At 47.7% G+C, this 12,839-nt stretch overlaps 1 protein-coding gene and 1 long non-coding RNA gene across 2 annotated transcripts; one reads left to right on the forward strand and one right to left on the reverse strand.

Moving 5' to 3' along the window:
- Positions 1–856: 856 nt before the first annotated feature.
- SOX4 (SRY-box transcription factor 4) lies at positions 857–3,844 on the reverse strand. Its single transcript, XM_081873439.1, has one exon. The coding sequence runs from the start codon at positions 2,480–2,482 to the stop codon at positions 1,163–1,165; it is 1,320 nt and encodes a 439-aa protein (XP_081729565.1). The 5' UTR covers positions 2,483–3,844; the 3' UTR covers positions 857–1,162.
- Positions 3,845–5,060: 1,216 nt separating this feature from the next.
- LOC309348384 lies at positions 5,061–7,667 on the forward strand. The gene is made up of 2 exons (XR_014159377.1): positions 5,061–5,486; positions 6,600–7,667. It is a non-coding gene; the product is annotated as an uncharacterized lncRNA (long non-coding RNA).
- Positions 7,668–12,839: the final 5,172 nt, after the last annotated feature.

A 12,839-nucleotide genomic window follows, 5' to 3' on the forward strand; every position in this document is an offset into this window, starting at 1 on the left:
TTATATTATTCTAACACTATTCTTTTAAACTGTTCAACAGTCTTACAGAAACCTCAGAAAGATAGGATAACATGCTATATTAAACCCCACCAGTGAAATAATCCAACACCATCACGATTCTGAGCAAGAAAACACATTTTCGCAAAAAAAAAAAAAGAGCAACTGCCCTCTATTTTCCCCTGTACCACATCATTACAGAAACTTGGTATGTTCTATATCTGTCTCCATTTCTTTTTTCTAAACAAAAGTTCAGCGTTGTTGAAATTCCACACATACTGACTTCTCTGTATATAATATAAGGTGACTTAAGAAAATCGCTGCCACCTCCTTTATACGTGCAAATCCTTTTCAGCTTTATTATTATCTTCTTAGCAGAGCTTCCAGTTCCTTTTTAACGTCTCCCCTCTTTTCCATCCCACTCGGGGTGCCAAGTCCAGTTCCTAGGGCCTCTCTCTCTAACCCCATCTGCTCTCGAGGCGAAAGAGGACACCCCCATTCCCCCCAAAACGCAAACTAGGATTCTCCCCCACCCCCGGCAATTGCAAGTCCTGTTGATTTGTTTGAAATATTATTTTTTTCCCCTCCCCCGGGAAACCCTAGCCCGCCCGCCCCCCAAAAGAGATCTCCAAAGCACAATCTGCTCCCCACCCCTTTCAAAACTTATGGACAAGAAACAAACCTTAGATGATGTGCCTGACTTCCAGCCCTCCCTCCCTCCCTCCCCCCCCCCCGCAAGTCGTTGCCATTCTCGTTTTAGCCACTTGATTCTCGCTATAGTCTCTGAAACGTGGAACTCCTTCTCCGGCTGCTGGAAGGATGAAGCGTGGGGGCGGGAGGAGAGGGGGGGGTGTTTCTGTGTGAGGATCTGTTTAGCCAGAAATCGGACTCCTGCGGTCGCTTTTTCTCCAAGAAGAAGGGGAAAAAAGGTTGATCCCTTTTGCCAAGTTCCGTATCTATATATTTTTTTTAAAATACACACAACTCCCCCCCCCCCAAGTCAGATTCATCAGGGGTGGGGGAAGAAGAACACTCAGAGGGCAAAATTCTCGTTCCTCCAGTCTGCAGGGCGCAATGGGGTCTGTGTGCCATCCATGCGCCCCACTTATTTTTCTCTTTCTCTCTCTCTCTCTCTCTCTTTTTCTGTCTCCACCTTCGACCCCCCTCAGTACGTGAAGACCAGGTTGGAAATGCTGGATTCGAGCCAGTCCCCCGAGATCATCTCACTTACCTCCGGGGTGCAATAGTCCGGAAAGTCAAAGTGGGAGCCCGAGCCGGGCTCCAAGTTAAAATCCAGGTCCCGGTCGAGCACCGAGGAGCTGAGGCTGCCCAGGGCCATGCCGTCGAAGCCCGGGCTGGGGTGCAGGTCCAACAGGTCGTCTTCGAACTCGTCGTCCGAGGAGGAGGAAGCGCACGAGGCGGAGGAGGAGCCCGACGACGACGAGCGCGAGGTGGACGGGGCCGGCGAGCAGGGCGCCCGCCGGCTGGTGTAGCTGCGGTGGTCGGACGGCGAGCAGGGCGAAGCCAAGGGCTCGGCGCCGTCGTGCGGGGCCCCCGCGGCGGCGCCCGCTTCGTCGTAGAGGCTCAGCGGGTCGCTGGCTTCCGTCGACGAGCTCAGCGTGGGGCTCGCCGGCACGGCGCCGCCGGGCGAAGCGTGCGAGAAGAGGTAGAGGCGCTTGGCCTTCTTCTCCGGGAGGTGCCTGGCGCTGCCGCCGCCCGAGGGCGAGGAGGAGCCCGGCGAGGCGGCGCGCGATTTGTACAGAGAGTGGTGCTCCGGGGGCAGCAGGGCGGCCGGCTGCTCCGAGGCGGCGAACGGAGGCGCGCCTTTGCTGCTGCTGCTGCCGCCGCCGCCACCCAGGCTGAGTTTGGGGTGCGGCTTGCCCGCGCCGGCGCCACCCGACGAGAGCTTGGCGGCGGCGGCGCTGCTGCCCTTTTTCAGGGCGACTTTGGAGGAGTTGGCAGCGGAGGCGGCTCCTCCTGAGCTGCTGCTGCTGCTGCTGCTGTTCCCGCCGCCGCCGCCGCCGCCGCCGCTCCCTCCGCCCCCGCTCTTCTCGCCCGGCTTGGAGGCGCTGGCGCCCGACTTCACCTTCTTCCTGGGCCGGTACTTGTAGTCGGGGTAGTCGGCCATGTGCTTGAGGCGCAGCCGCTCCGCCTCCCGGATGAAGGGGATCTTGTCGCTGTCCTTGAGCAGCTTCCAGCGCTTGCCCAGGCGCTTCGAGATCTCGGCGTTGTGCATGTCGGGCGACTGCTCCATGATCTTCCGCCGCTCGATCTGGGACCACACCATGAAGGCGTTCATGGGCCGCTTGATGTGCCCGCTGGGCGTCTTGCACCAGCTCGGGTCGTCCGCCTTGCCGCCCGTCGATGCCGTCGAGCCCGGCGTCGGCGAAGAGGCGATGCCCAGCTCCACGCTGGCCCCGGAGTCGGAGCTCTCGCCGGCCAGGAGCGCCTCCGTGTTCTCCGCGTTGTTCGTCTGCTGCACCATCTCGGCGGCTCGCGCGCGCAGCAGCGGCGGCTGTCGGGGGAAGCGGCGGCGCTCAGTTTGGCACCAGCTTGGAACCGGGCGCTCAACTTTCCCCGTCGCTCGGCAGCCCCCTCGGCGAGCGCGCCGTCCTTCGGCTACTTAAGGCACGGTTCCCTCTGGGAAGTAGTTGTAGCTCCACACCGCTCTCCTTCTCCTCTGCCCGGCAGACTTTCTGCCCGCCTTTCCGCCGCAACTTTGCGCCGGGGGTCTAGTTACAGAAGCCGGGCTCCAAGTAGAAACAGTTTCTTTTTTTAACGCCGCCAACCGTCAATCCAAGGTCTCTCGCCTCTCTCTCTTCCACCTCTTCCCCCACCCCGGAGTTTACAAGTGCTTTGCTCGCTCCGTCTTTCTTTCTTTCTCCCTCTCCTCTCCCTGCTCGAGGTGTTTCAGCAAAGCAGCACGCCCACTGCTGAAAGTCTCTCGTTTTCTTGGAAGGGCACAGCAAAAAACCAAAAATACCTCTTTTTTTAAAAAAAGGCCGCCTCCCACAAAGCAAAGGAAAAAAGAAAAGAAAATGAAAATCTTCCTCAGTCCGTCCAGGACTCGTGGTAGAAGGGAGCAGGAGTTTGTTCGACGGGCATTCAGTGGCTGCGAGGGATTAGGCGGCCCCGCGCATGCAACCAAGTAGCGTTAACAAATGTGTGTCTTCCCGGGAGGAAGCGCGGTGACTGGTGCAATCAATGTATTTAGTCCCGTCTCGCCTTCCTTTGGATGCACAGCCCCAAAGAGAGGAAAGAGACATGTACAAACCGGGGCGATGCAAGTGGCCTGCTTTTTCGCACCGCCCCCCTCTCTTAGACAGTTACTCTGGCTGCAGCTTAGAGCGGACCCCAATTCCGCCTCGCGCCCCTTTATCCTTTCACAGTCATTTCTCCAGCCAATCGCAGGCTGTATCCAACGCTCCGCCGTGCCAAACCCCACCCCCTCGGCTCCCATTGGCTTGGAACCCAATGTAACAATAATCACCGCGTGCAATGAGAAGCTCCAAATCTGACCTCATTCCAATTTACACAAACTTTTTAAAAGGGCCAGAAGTGCAGCTGAGATTTCTGGTTTTTCTTTTTCTCTCTCTTTCCCCCCACCTCTCCTCCCTTTTTTTTGCGTTTGCATTTCTCCTCCTACTTCATCGCGTGTGCGCGTGTGAGGGCGAAAAGGGCGGCGGGCCTAGGGCGGCGGGGGAGGGGGGCGTGGAGAGGAAAGTGCGTGTGCACGTGTGAATGCGTGTGCGCGCCGGCGCGCTCGCGAGCGGAAAGGAGGGAGCGGGGCTGGCGTCCGTGTGTTACTACACTCTGGGGGTGGAAGGAGGGAGGGAAGGAGATGAGCTCTGCCCGTTATGTTAGCAGAGGAGGGGGAGGGGAGGGGGGAGCGGGCGGGCGGGCGATGCATTGGAAGCGTGGACTTCCGCGTAAAGGGAAAGGCGACTCCTTGGGAACGTTTCCTCATTGAGAGGAGGAAGCGGGGTGGGGGATGGGAGAAGAACCCAGCACGTGTTTTTGCTTAATCTCTTCCTTTTATCTAAACAGATTAAACACACAAACTTCGCTCCCGCCCCGCAACGCGCTCTTCACTGCTTTCTATTCGATCCTGTCTTCTCCAGTGGAAAACATATGGCCTACTGGTTTGTATGATTGGGGCTACCACGGCCCCCACTAGTAGTTTTCGCACAGTAGCGCAGCTTCTACATACTTATTTGGGAAGAAGGTGCAAAGGAGAGTTTTTTTGTGGCTGTAAATTACACCGTCGTGTTGCTTTGCCTTTATGAGCTGCTACCGTGGATATCCTGAATGCCAACCGGCCCTCGTTATTCGCCATGCAGGCAGGTGGATAAGGTTCACTCTCCTGCATATGATTTCTTATAATCCTGGATGATTTGCATTAAGTAGCATGCCAAGTCTTCCTTCCTCCCTCCTCGCCCCCTTCAGTTTCTCTTGGAGGGAGGAGGCGAAAAAAGCCTCCGTGAAGAGCTCCTCCTCTGGAAAGCACTGGTGAGCCGGTGGCAAATAGGCTGGTCAATGAATGGTTTGCAGAACAAATAAGGCTATAAACTGGGTGCTTGTCTCTCCCCCCCCCCTCGTTAATACACTCAGGTACATTGTTTACAATGGCATACTTTGTCTATGATTCGTTGAGTTGCCCAACTCAAATCCTAATGCCTGTGAAAATGGAAAGCAGTAATTTTAAAACAAACAATAAATAGCTCTTACTTTCCCTTCTTATCCAACAGTACTGTCAGAAGTGAAACAGGTTCTACAGCACCCATCAAGTCATTGCTTCATCCCTAGTAGGTGCTGAGACAAAAAAAGGAGAACCTTCACAATAAATTACATGCCACCTGATGACAATGTAGGGGGGAAAATGAATTGAGGACAAAAAAGTACGATCAGACAAAAGCAGTCCAAACTTATCTCCCAAATACTCTGCAATCCTCAAAATTAGTGTGCCACAGATATGCTGGAGTGAACGAACAGGACCCCTATGTTGTGAACTGCCCTGAGATGTAGGGATGAAGGGTGGTTAATAATAATAATAACAGAGCAGGCAGGTCCCAAAACTGGTGTTAGATTCCTAACAGGATGGTTCTAGTGATGGTCTTGTTCTTTTCCAGTTTAAGCATGCATCGTTAATCATGAACACAGAGCACTGAAGAGTGCATAGGGACTGATGACAAATTACTGCACCCTTAACAGAGATAATACTTTAGGGGACATCTCAAATAAGGTTGGAAAGTGTAATTTCAGAAATCCACACAGTTGCAGAATTTGATTTAGTGATCATCCCATCTTAAAGAAATCACATAAAATAGCAGCAAGTATTTGAAGCGAAATTCACACATCAGTGGTGGAATGCATGTTTTGTGTCTCCAACCTCTCCAGATCCTGCCTGAAACCCCAGGAAGTTGAGTATCGCTGGACACGGCTGGGATGTTGTTTTGTGACTCAGCGGTGGCATGGATGTCCAATCCTAGGTATGTAACTGTGACGTAAATCTTAGAACAGAGTTTTACAGTCTGTTCCTAATAATATAGCACTTTAGGTCTATAGTGCCTTGAACTGGGTTTAAGGGCCCATACATAAAAATATAGAAAATGACACCAGGTGCCAATCTCACCATGAGAAGAAGGCGGCGACAGCAACTGATTCTGATGTGCTTTAGCATGACACTGTGTAAAGACAGTCATACAATTATTTTATTCATTTATAAACATGTTTATGGGTCACATTTTGGGGCATAACCCACACAAGGCAACTTACAGCAGAATAACAAAATGCTGTAACACACACACACAAAACAAGTGAGTTATGCAGCAGCATAAAAAATGCAACATGAGCCAGATAAACTACAAACAGGAATAAAAGCATAGGCTTTGATATTAATTTCAGGGCTGGGGGGGGGACCCCACAGCATTAAAACATTTTTAAGACAGCTGAATAACTTGAAATATTGTTGGTTTCCATCTGTCTTGAAAGACATTGGAGTGCACCTCCAGGGGCGAAGTCAAACCACTGGAGAATTTAAAGGACCTGTTGTGGTTGCAGAGACCGGTAACTTTAAACTTGGTTAGCAGCACCGAAGGGTCCCCCCCAGGGCACAAGCCTGGGCAGTGTGCATGGAGGTCCTGGGCTGCCCAGGAGACAAGACCTCCCTCTCGGTGTTGCTGATGTGGTCCAAAGAAAAGCAGAGCAATATATTTGGCATCAGCGTGGCTGCAGGAGTTGCTGGAAGGAGGCATACAAGGTGCCATCCAACCATCTTAGGGATTCCACTCTGTATTTATGTAGGGTTTACTCCTCAGCCTTTTCTTCTCCCAAGCATCAGAGTTTTCCTTCTCCTACATGAGCTACCTTCCCAGGTTGATGAGCATCATTTGCCCCTCACTTCCCTCTACAGCACATGCAGGAACCACATTATTGACCCTTGCAGCCACTATTGGTCTTGTCTGCTCAATCCACTAGAGCCTGTCTTCACATGCAGGGAAGTCCCTAACTCACTGAGGGTTTGAGACCCCATTACTTGGTTTAGCCAGCCAGTCGAAGCTGTTCCCAGGGTGTGGCTGCTGTCACATGCTGATTTTTTCTAGGAGCCACAGGTGAGAGCTCCCAGGATGAGGACAAAAGGTGGACAAACTACCCCAGAAGGAGCATGATGTGTTCCCAACCAGAGGTACTACACCTCCCCTAATACCCCAAACGCCCCACTTAAAATAATAATTAGGCCTTCCTAAATAAGCATGTTTTTAAAGCTATTAATGTAGAGTTTGTTCCAACTCAGTAGGGGAGTAGTTACGTAACCCAGGGCAGGCTTCCTCAGCCTCGGCCCTGCAGATGTTTTTGGTCTACAACTCCCATGATCCCTAGCTAGCAGGACCAGTGGTCAGGGATGATGGGAATTGTAGTCTCAAAACATCTGGAGGACCGAGGTTGAGGAAACACCCTCATTCATGCCCACCAACCGAACCAATCTCAGTGGCAGGCCTTTTAAAAAAGGCAGCTCTCAGTGTTCAAACAGGCTCCAAAGGGTGCAGATAACTTGCTCCTAAACCTTTTAGCGCTTCACAAGTCAAAACCAACATTTACAGTAGTCTTGATCCCAGAAACATACATTCAGTCAATGTGGACTGGCACAAAATCTGTGTCACATGCACTAACACCCCTAAGTCCCAGATGGATAAGATAACTATAGTATAGGTGACAACACAAGCTACTACCTCTGCTGCAACAATTACCACAGATTAGGATAAGCAGCCTGCCTTGCAGCCTTGTAACTGCAATGCAATTACTGAAAATATCACTTCAGTAAGAGAGCTGTGAAAGGAACAGTTCGAAGCTAAATTCAAATGCTCTTAATACATCACTTCTTCAGTGGCAGGAACATTTAAAAACTATTAATGTTTGATTTACTGCCTAAATGTGGACCCTTTTCTAAACCAGATCTTGCCTTTTCGGTTTCAGATCAGTCAATAACATTTGTATCTTAGACAGGGAAAACTTTGTATGCAGAGAATATCTGGATAAATTGTTGCTTATCCAAGCCAGCCAATATCTAGTTATGTCATCCATTTCTCAAAAAGTGCTGGCAGCATCTGATCATCATTTTTAGTTTACTCAGCCTGATAGCAATGATAATAAATACACTGTTAAGATCCTAATAGACCCCCTATTTTGATTTGTTTTATTTCTGCACCTTGTTTCTCTTTTTACTACTGGTCTCTGTTGCTGTTGATTGATTTGCTGAAATTCTGTTGTTTAAACTGTTGCAAGCCCCCCAACCCCATCACCGCAAATGCAGTGGTAGGCGAGGAGACTATATGATATTAATGGATTAAGAAAGCAGCTAACATTGTTCATTGTTAATACACATTACCTTGCTGTGCAGTGTTATAGCCCTGTGCATCTAATTGAAAGTAAGCCCCATTCACTTGGGACTTGTGTGTATGGGATCAGGCTCCGTAATTAACAACAGCACTTTATTTTCTGGCTTTACATTCACTGAACAAAATATAGTAGAAATCTATTTGCACAAGTGGCATTACATTGAGATTATATTAACTGGTGGGATACACAATTTGAGCACGTATAGAGGAGCTTAATCCATTTTAATATTCAGAATGAAATGCTTGTTATTGTTTGTTGTTTTTGTCTTCTAAATATATATATACAGTGGTACCTCGGGTTAAGAACTTAATTAGTTCTGGAGGTCCGTTCTTAACCTGAAACTGTTCTTAACCTGAAGACCACTTTAGCTAATGGGGCCTCCCGCTGCCGCCGCACGATTTCTGTCCTCGTCCTGAAGCAAAGTTCTTAACCTGAGGTACTATTTCTGGGTTAACAGAGTCTGTAACCTGAAGCGTCTGTAACCTGAAGTGTCTGTAACCTGAGGTACCATTGTATGGCCCACTGAGTTCATTGGGACTACCAAGTGTGTGTGTGTAGATTTTCAGCCTTAATGGGAGACAAATAAAATGTTCTGGCGTAGAAAAAGGCCAGTGCCTTCATTGGTAAAGAACCATTGCTATTCGAAGTGCCTCAACCAGAAACTTACATTCGTGTAAATGACATTCACTTCATAGGGAGCAATCCTATTGCATGATCCACCGGGATAAGCAAGGTCAGGATCCAGCAGATCTCTAGCTGGGCTGGAAGGGTCTACTCCGGCTTAACTCCCTCATCCTTGGCTCAGTCAAGAGATACAGCAATGTGGATTTCCTGTCTCACTTGGGACCTAGCTGGCTAAGCCTAGCCCAGCTGGTCTTACGCTAGTATGCGTTCAGGAGCAGGATTAAATCAGGGCTGGATCCAAAGCCACTCAGTCAGTGTTATAGGGGTCAGCCCATGACAGCCAGATGACCTGGCAACCTGAGGTAAATTAAGCTGGCGAAAGTGTGGTGTGACAAACACTATTTCCAAGGCTCATTTTCCCTGTGTGAGGCTTGGGCCAGCTTGGATTTGGGTATAATTTTATGCTGCCTTAATTTACACCAGCTTCCTGGGTATAATAATACTGCTTCTCTAAGCACTTCCCAGCCCCACTGCAAAAATATAACTTGTTATATTAGGTACATCCAGGGATTTCACTGTGTATGAAGTTTTCGACATGTAACTTTATGCCCAATGCACAAAACATTAGTCAGTAACATACACGTAACTGAACATGGCCAATGTATACATCCCAGCAACTTTAGCAAAAGCCTCAGGTTTAATTTCAGTCTGATTGAGCAGAAGCCTACTACTCAGGCGTAATTTCAGTCTGACCTTTTCCAAAGCATAGGATGCCATTTCTGGGTAGGGATCAGCTCCAGATTTTCACAGTCTGTGTTGCACATGAACACTCCACAAGTGGGCACTGGGAATGAATAAAAAAACTCAGCTCCCTTGATGTGCAGTACTGCACCTGGTGACTTTTTAATCTTGCAAAAAGACCTGGAAGCTTGTAACATAGCAAAATGGCTGGAGAGAAGGGGATATGTAGGAAGTGGGAAAGCCTTAAACAATCACCCCTTCCCTCTACTGTGTTCCACTGCAAGTTTCCTCCACCACCACCCCCAATACCGTTTTGCAATGTAGAAGCAGGCCAGAAGGGTTTTATTATATGCACGTGCATGTAATATTTAGTTAGACCCTTATATGGAGAAAAGCACAGCCACATCCCATGTGAGTCAACCAAAACACATCTGTTGTCTTCTGTTATGCTGTGCTATAACTTCTTACTACAAATACTATATATCAGAAATGAGGTTAGAGGAACACTGCTGTTTCCAGTCCTGCCCCCAATTTCTACACTACCAGCCACAGCTTTCAGTGTAATATAGTATAGTATATAGTATAGTATAATATAATATAGTGTAGTATAACAGCACTTAAAGCTGCTATGGTGTACCGATTTTGGTAGCTGTTTCCACTGCAGTAGCATGAGCATGCACATTCTTCACACCAGCACAATGCTCTGTATCTGTTCATGTCTCCAGCAGAATAATCTAATTTTATACCATGGTGTGGCTGCAGTAACCCTGAATTTGATGATGCTTATTTGCCACTGATGTGAACGAGAGTCAGCCTGCAATAATAACTAACTTACACCTAATACTAATTTAAGGTTAATCTCTGTTTAGATTTGTTGTGCCGCGTTTGGTATTTTGGAGAGAGAAAATGTAGAGTTGAGAGGAGCGGGAGCAGTGTCTGCTTTAGGTGGAGGGCACAGAAAGCAACCCACCTGAATGTTAGGGTCCTCCAGGCGCATTTCTGAGCAGGCCCAGATTTCTTCCCTTCACCCAAATTACAGAAAGCAAAGCAATCAGCATTAGCGTCTGGGTTGAGCTAATCAGAACTCTCAGAGAGTGCAGAACCTGCAAAAATCAGCCCCAACCACACAAAAGCAACAGCAGCAGAAGCTGTAGGATGTGCGCTACAGGAGGCCCCAAAGTTCACTTTCCCTCAGGGTGCATTGAAGAAAGCATATCCTAAAAGGAGCCACTTACAAGTTGTGGCAGGTGTAACCGGCAGCAAAGTAAAGATAGGTTCTGAAAGCAGGTTGAGGAGCTTTTGCACGAGACTTTCCAAATTTCCCTTTCTTCACAGCTTCTCCTTTGAAGGCCCTTGTATCTCCTGGTCTACTTGCTTCTGGAGTGCTCAAACTGCACTGGGTGCTGCATCATCAATGCAAGCACATATACATTCTTGAAAATAGAGTGACAAAGCTGAACGAAACCATTGGTAATTCCCACCCCCTCACCCTTATAGCCTGATACTGTGATAAATGTTTCCATATGAAATCAATGCTTTGTCTTTATCTTCAGAACTGTGTCAACCATGTAAGCAGGGTACTGTAACAGTTAAAATTAGTAAATTCAAACACATATTTTTAACAATACAGAGCAAAACAAGCACTTATGTATAACACTAACTTTGTTTTGTTCTTTGTTCATGTGATAAAATTATTAACTATTTTTATTTTGAAGGGAGGCTCAAAATACCTAAGGTGTGTCAATAAGCTAATGGTGAAAGACAACGAAAGGTATCATTTAAAAACAAACAAACATATTTTTAAAAGAACTGGGCATTCTGGTCACCATCCTCTGATAACTTACTCCACAAGAGTTTTGTAAAGATCCATACACTGGGGTATAAAATTGCACATTTTCACTTTTGATTATATTTCTTCCTAATAAATGAAGTATGTCATGGAAAACAGAACACTAGGGGGCAGTGCTGAGCCTCTTCTGCAGAAAAGTAAGTAAACGTGGGAAAATTCAGATGTAACTAACACAATGTATTATTTCCCCCCATGATTTATTGAACAGCATAAAGCTGTATGCTGCTGACTGAACTCCAAAGGCTTTTTTATATATAAATATATTCTTGAGGGAAAACACCATACACCTACACACAACTTCGAACAGTTGGAAGTTAGCTCTAAATATTACCATAGTGTGGGAAATTTAGGTTTTTGGGGGGTTTTTTTACTGCAATTTGTGGAAAGCATTGGAACTTATAAATTACAATATAAAAGAGAATATGCTTGAAGTTGCTGCCTCCAGAATACCTCTCTCCGCCTGCTTGATCCTACAGCAAGTACACAGTGGGATTTATTTCAGAATAATTAAGCATATGATTGGGCTGTTCAGCTTAAATTTCTGTAAGATTGATTGTGATGTTATCAGTATTCTTAAAAAATTCCAGCGTTCCCGCACCCCACTTCCATATTATATAGATCAGGGATAAAAAGTCACATTCCTTATCCAACAGATGCCTGGGGTCACACCCATAATTCCCCGTAAAAACATACAAATGTTACTGTGGCTAGACACCAAACTGTTGGTTCCATTTCAATCAATGTCACACACAGACACACACGCGTTTTGAAATCTTTAGCACACACCTTTTCCCTTGCTATGCTCTGGTAATGTCTCTAGTGACCATATGAGTCAGGCCACTGCCCTTCATTCTTCCTCCTTCCTGTCCTTTGCTGAAATGCTGGCCAGTCCCAAAGTTCCAAGCACTTAATGCAGCACATCCTTTGACACCCATGTTGCTCATTTGGAAAACTTGGCAGGGGTGGGTGGGTCGAGGGGCCAAGTGGGTCTGCTTTCTTGTCCACTGAAAGCAGGGATATAGGGCACCTCTGCCCCTCCAGAATTTTTTTAAAAACACATAGATGCCGTTCATAGAAGCAAAGGATCGTAGAACTTCCAATACCAAATAAAACAACAGCTAATAGGCCACCACAGTCGTGCTTGTTGCACCACAACTTCCACCACTGACCATTGCCATTGGAAGAGCCACAGATCCCATGTCCCAGCACTAAGAGTGCAAGCTTTTTATCCTAACTCTGGTCATTCAGTAATTCTGGGTGGATATAAGTAGGGCTCCCCCCAGGGGGGACGCAAGGGTACGCAGTACTGGCACCTCTTTTTGTGTGGCACTTACTGTAACAACTTGGTGGTGAGTTCCGGCACCTATTTTTCTAGGGGGAAAAGCACTGGATATAAGCACCACAGGCCCTGCTGATGACCCCAGAAGTATCTCATAATAAGGCCCCAAGCCTTATATTTGATAGTCTTCCTGATTTACAGTGCAGCTGTATACATGGGACTAAGTGACGCTCACTCTCAGGTAAGTGAATAGAATTGCACCCATAGAGATGAAGAAATGGCCTGGAACTCCCGTCAGACTGGTTTTATGGTACTTAATGGTTTAAGGAACTATGCACACCAGCCTGAGGATGTGCTCCCACTGAATACAGTTACACTTACAGCTGAGTAAAGGATCGCAGTGCAAGATTGTCAGCTGTGACCCAGGAAGTTGGCAGTTCAGGTCTTTCCCAG

The sequence above is a fragment of the Podarcis erhardii genome (assembly GCF_964252035.2).
Source record: "Podarcis erhardii genome assembly, chromosome: 8".
NCBI classification, from domain to species: domain Eukaryota; kingdom Metazoa; phylum Chordata; class Lepidosauria; order Squamata; family Lacertidae; genus Podarcis; species Podarcis erhardii.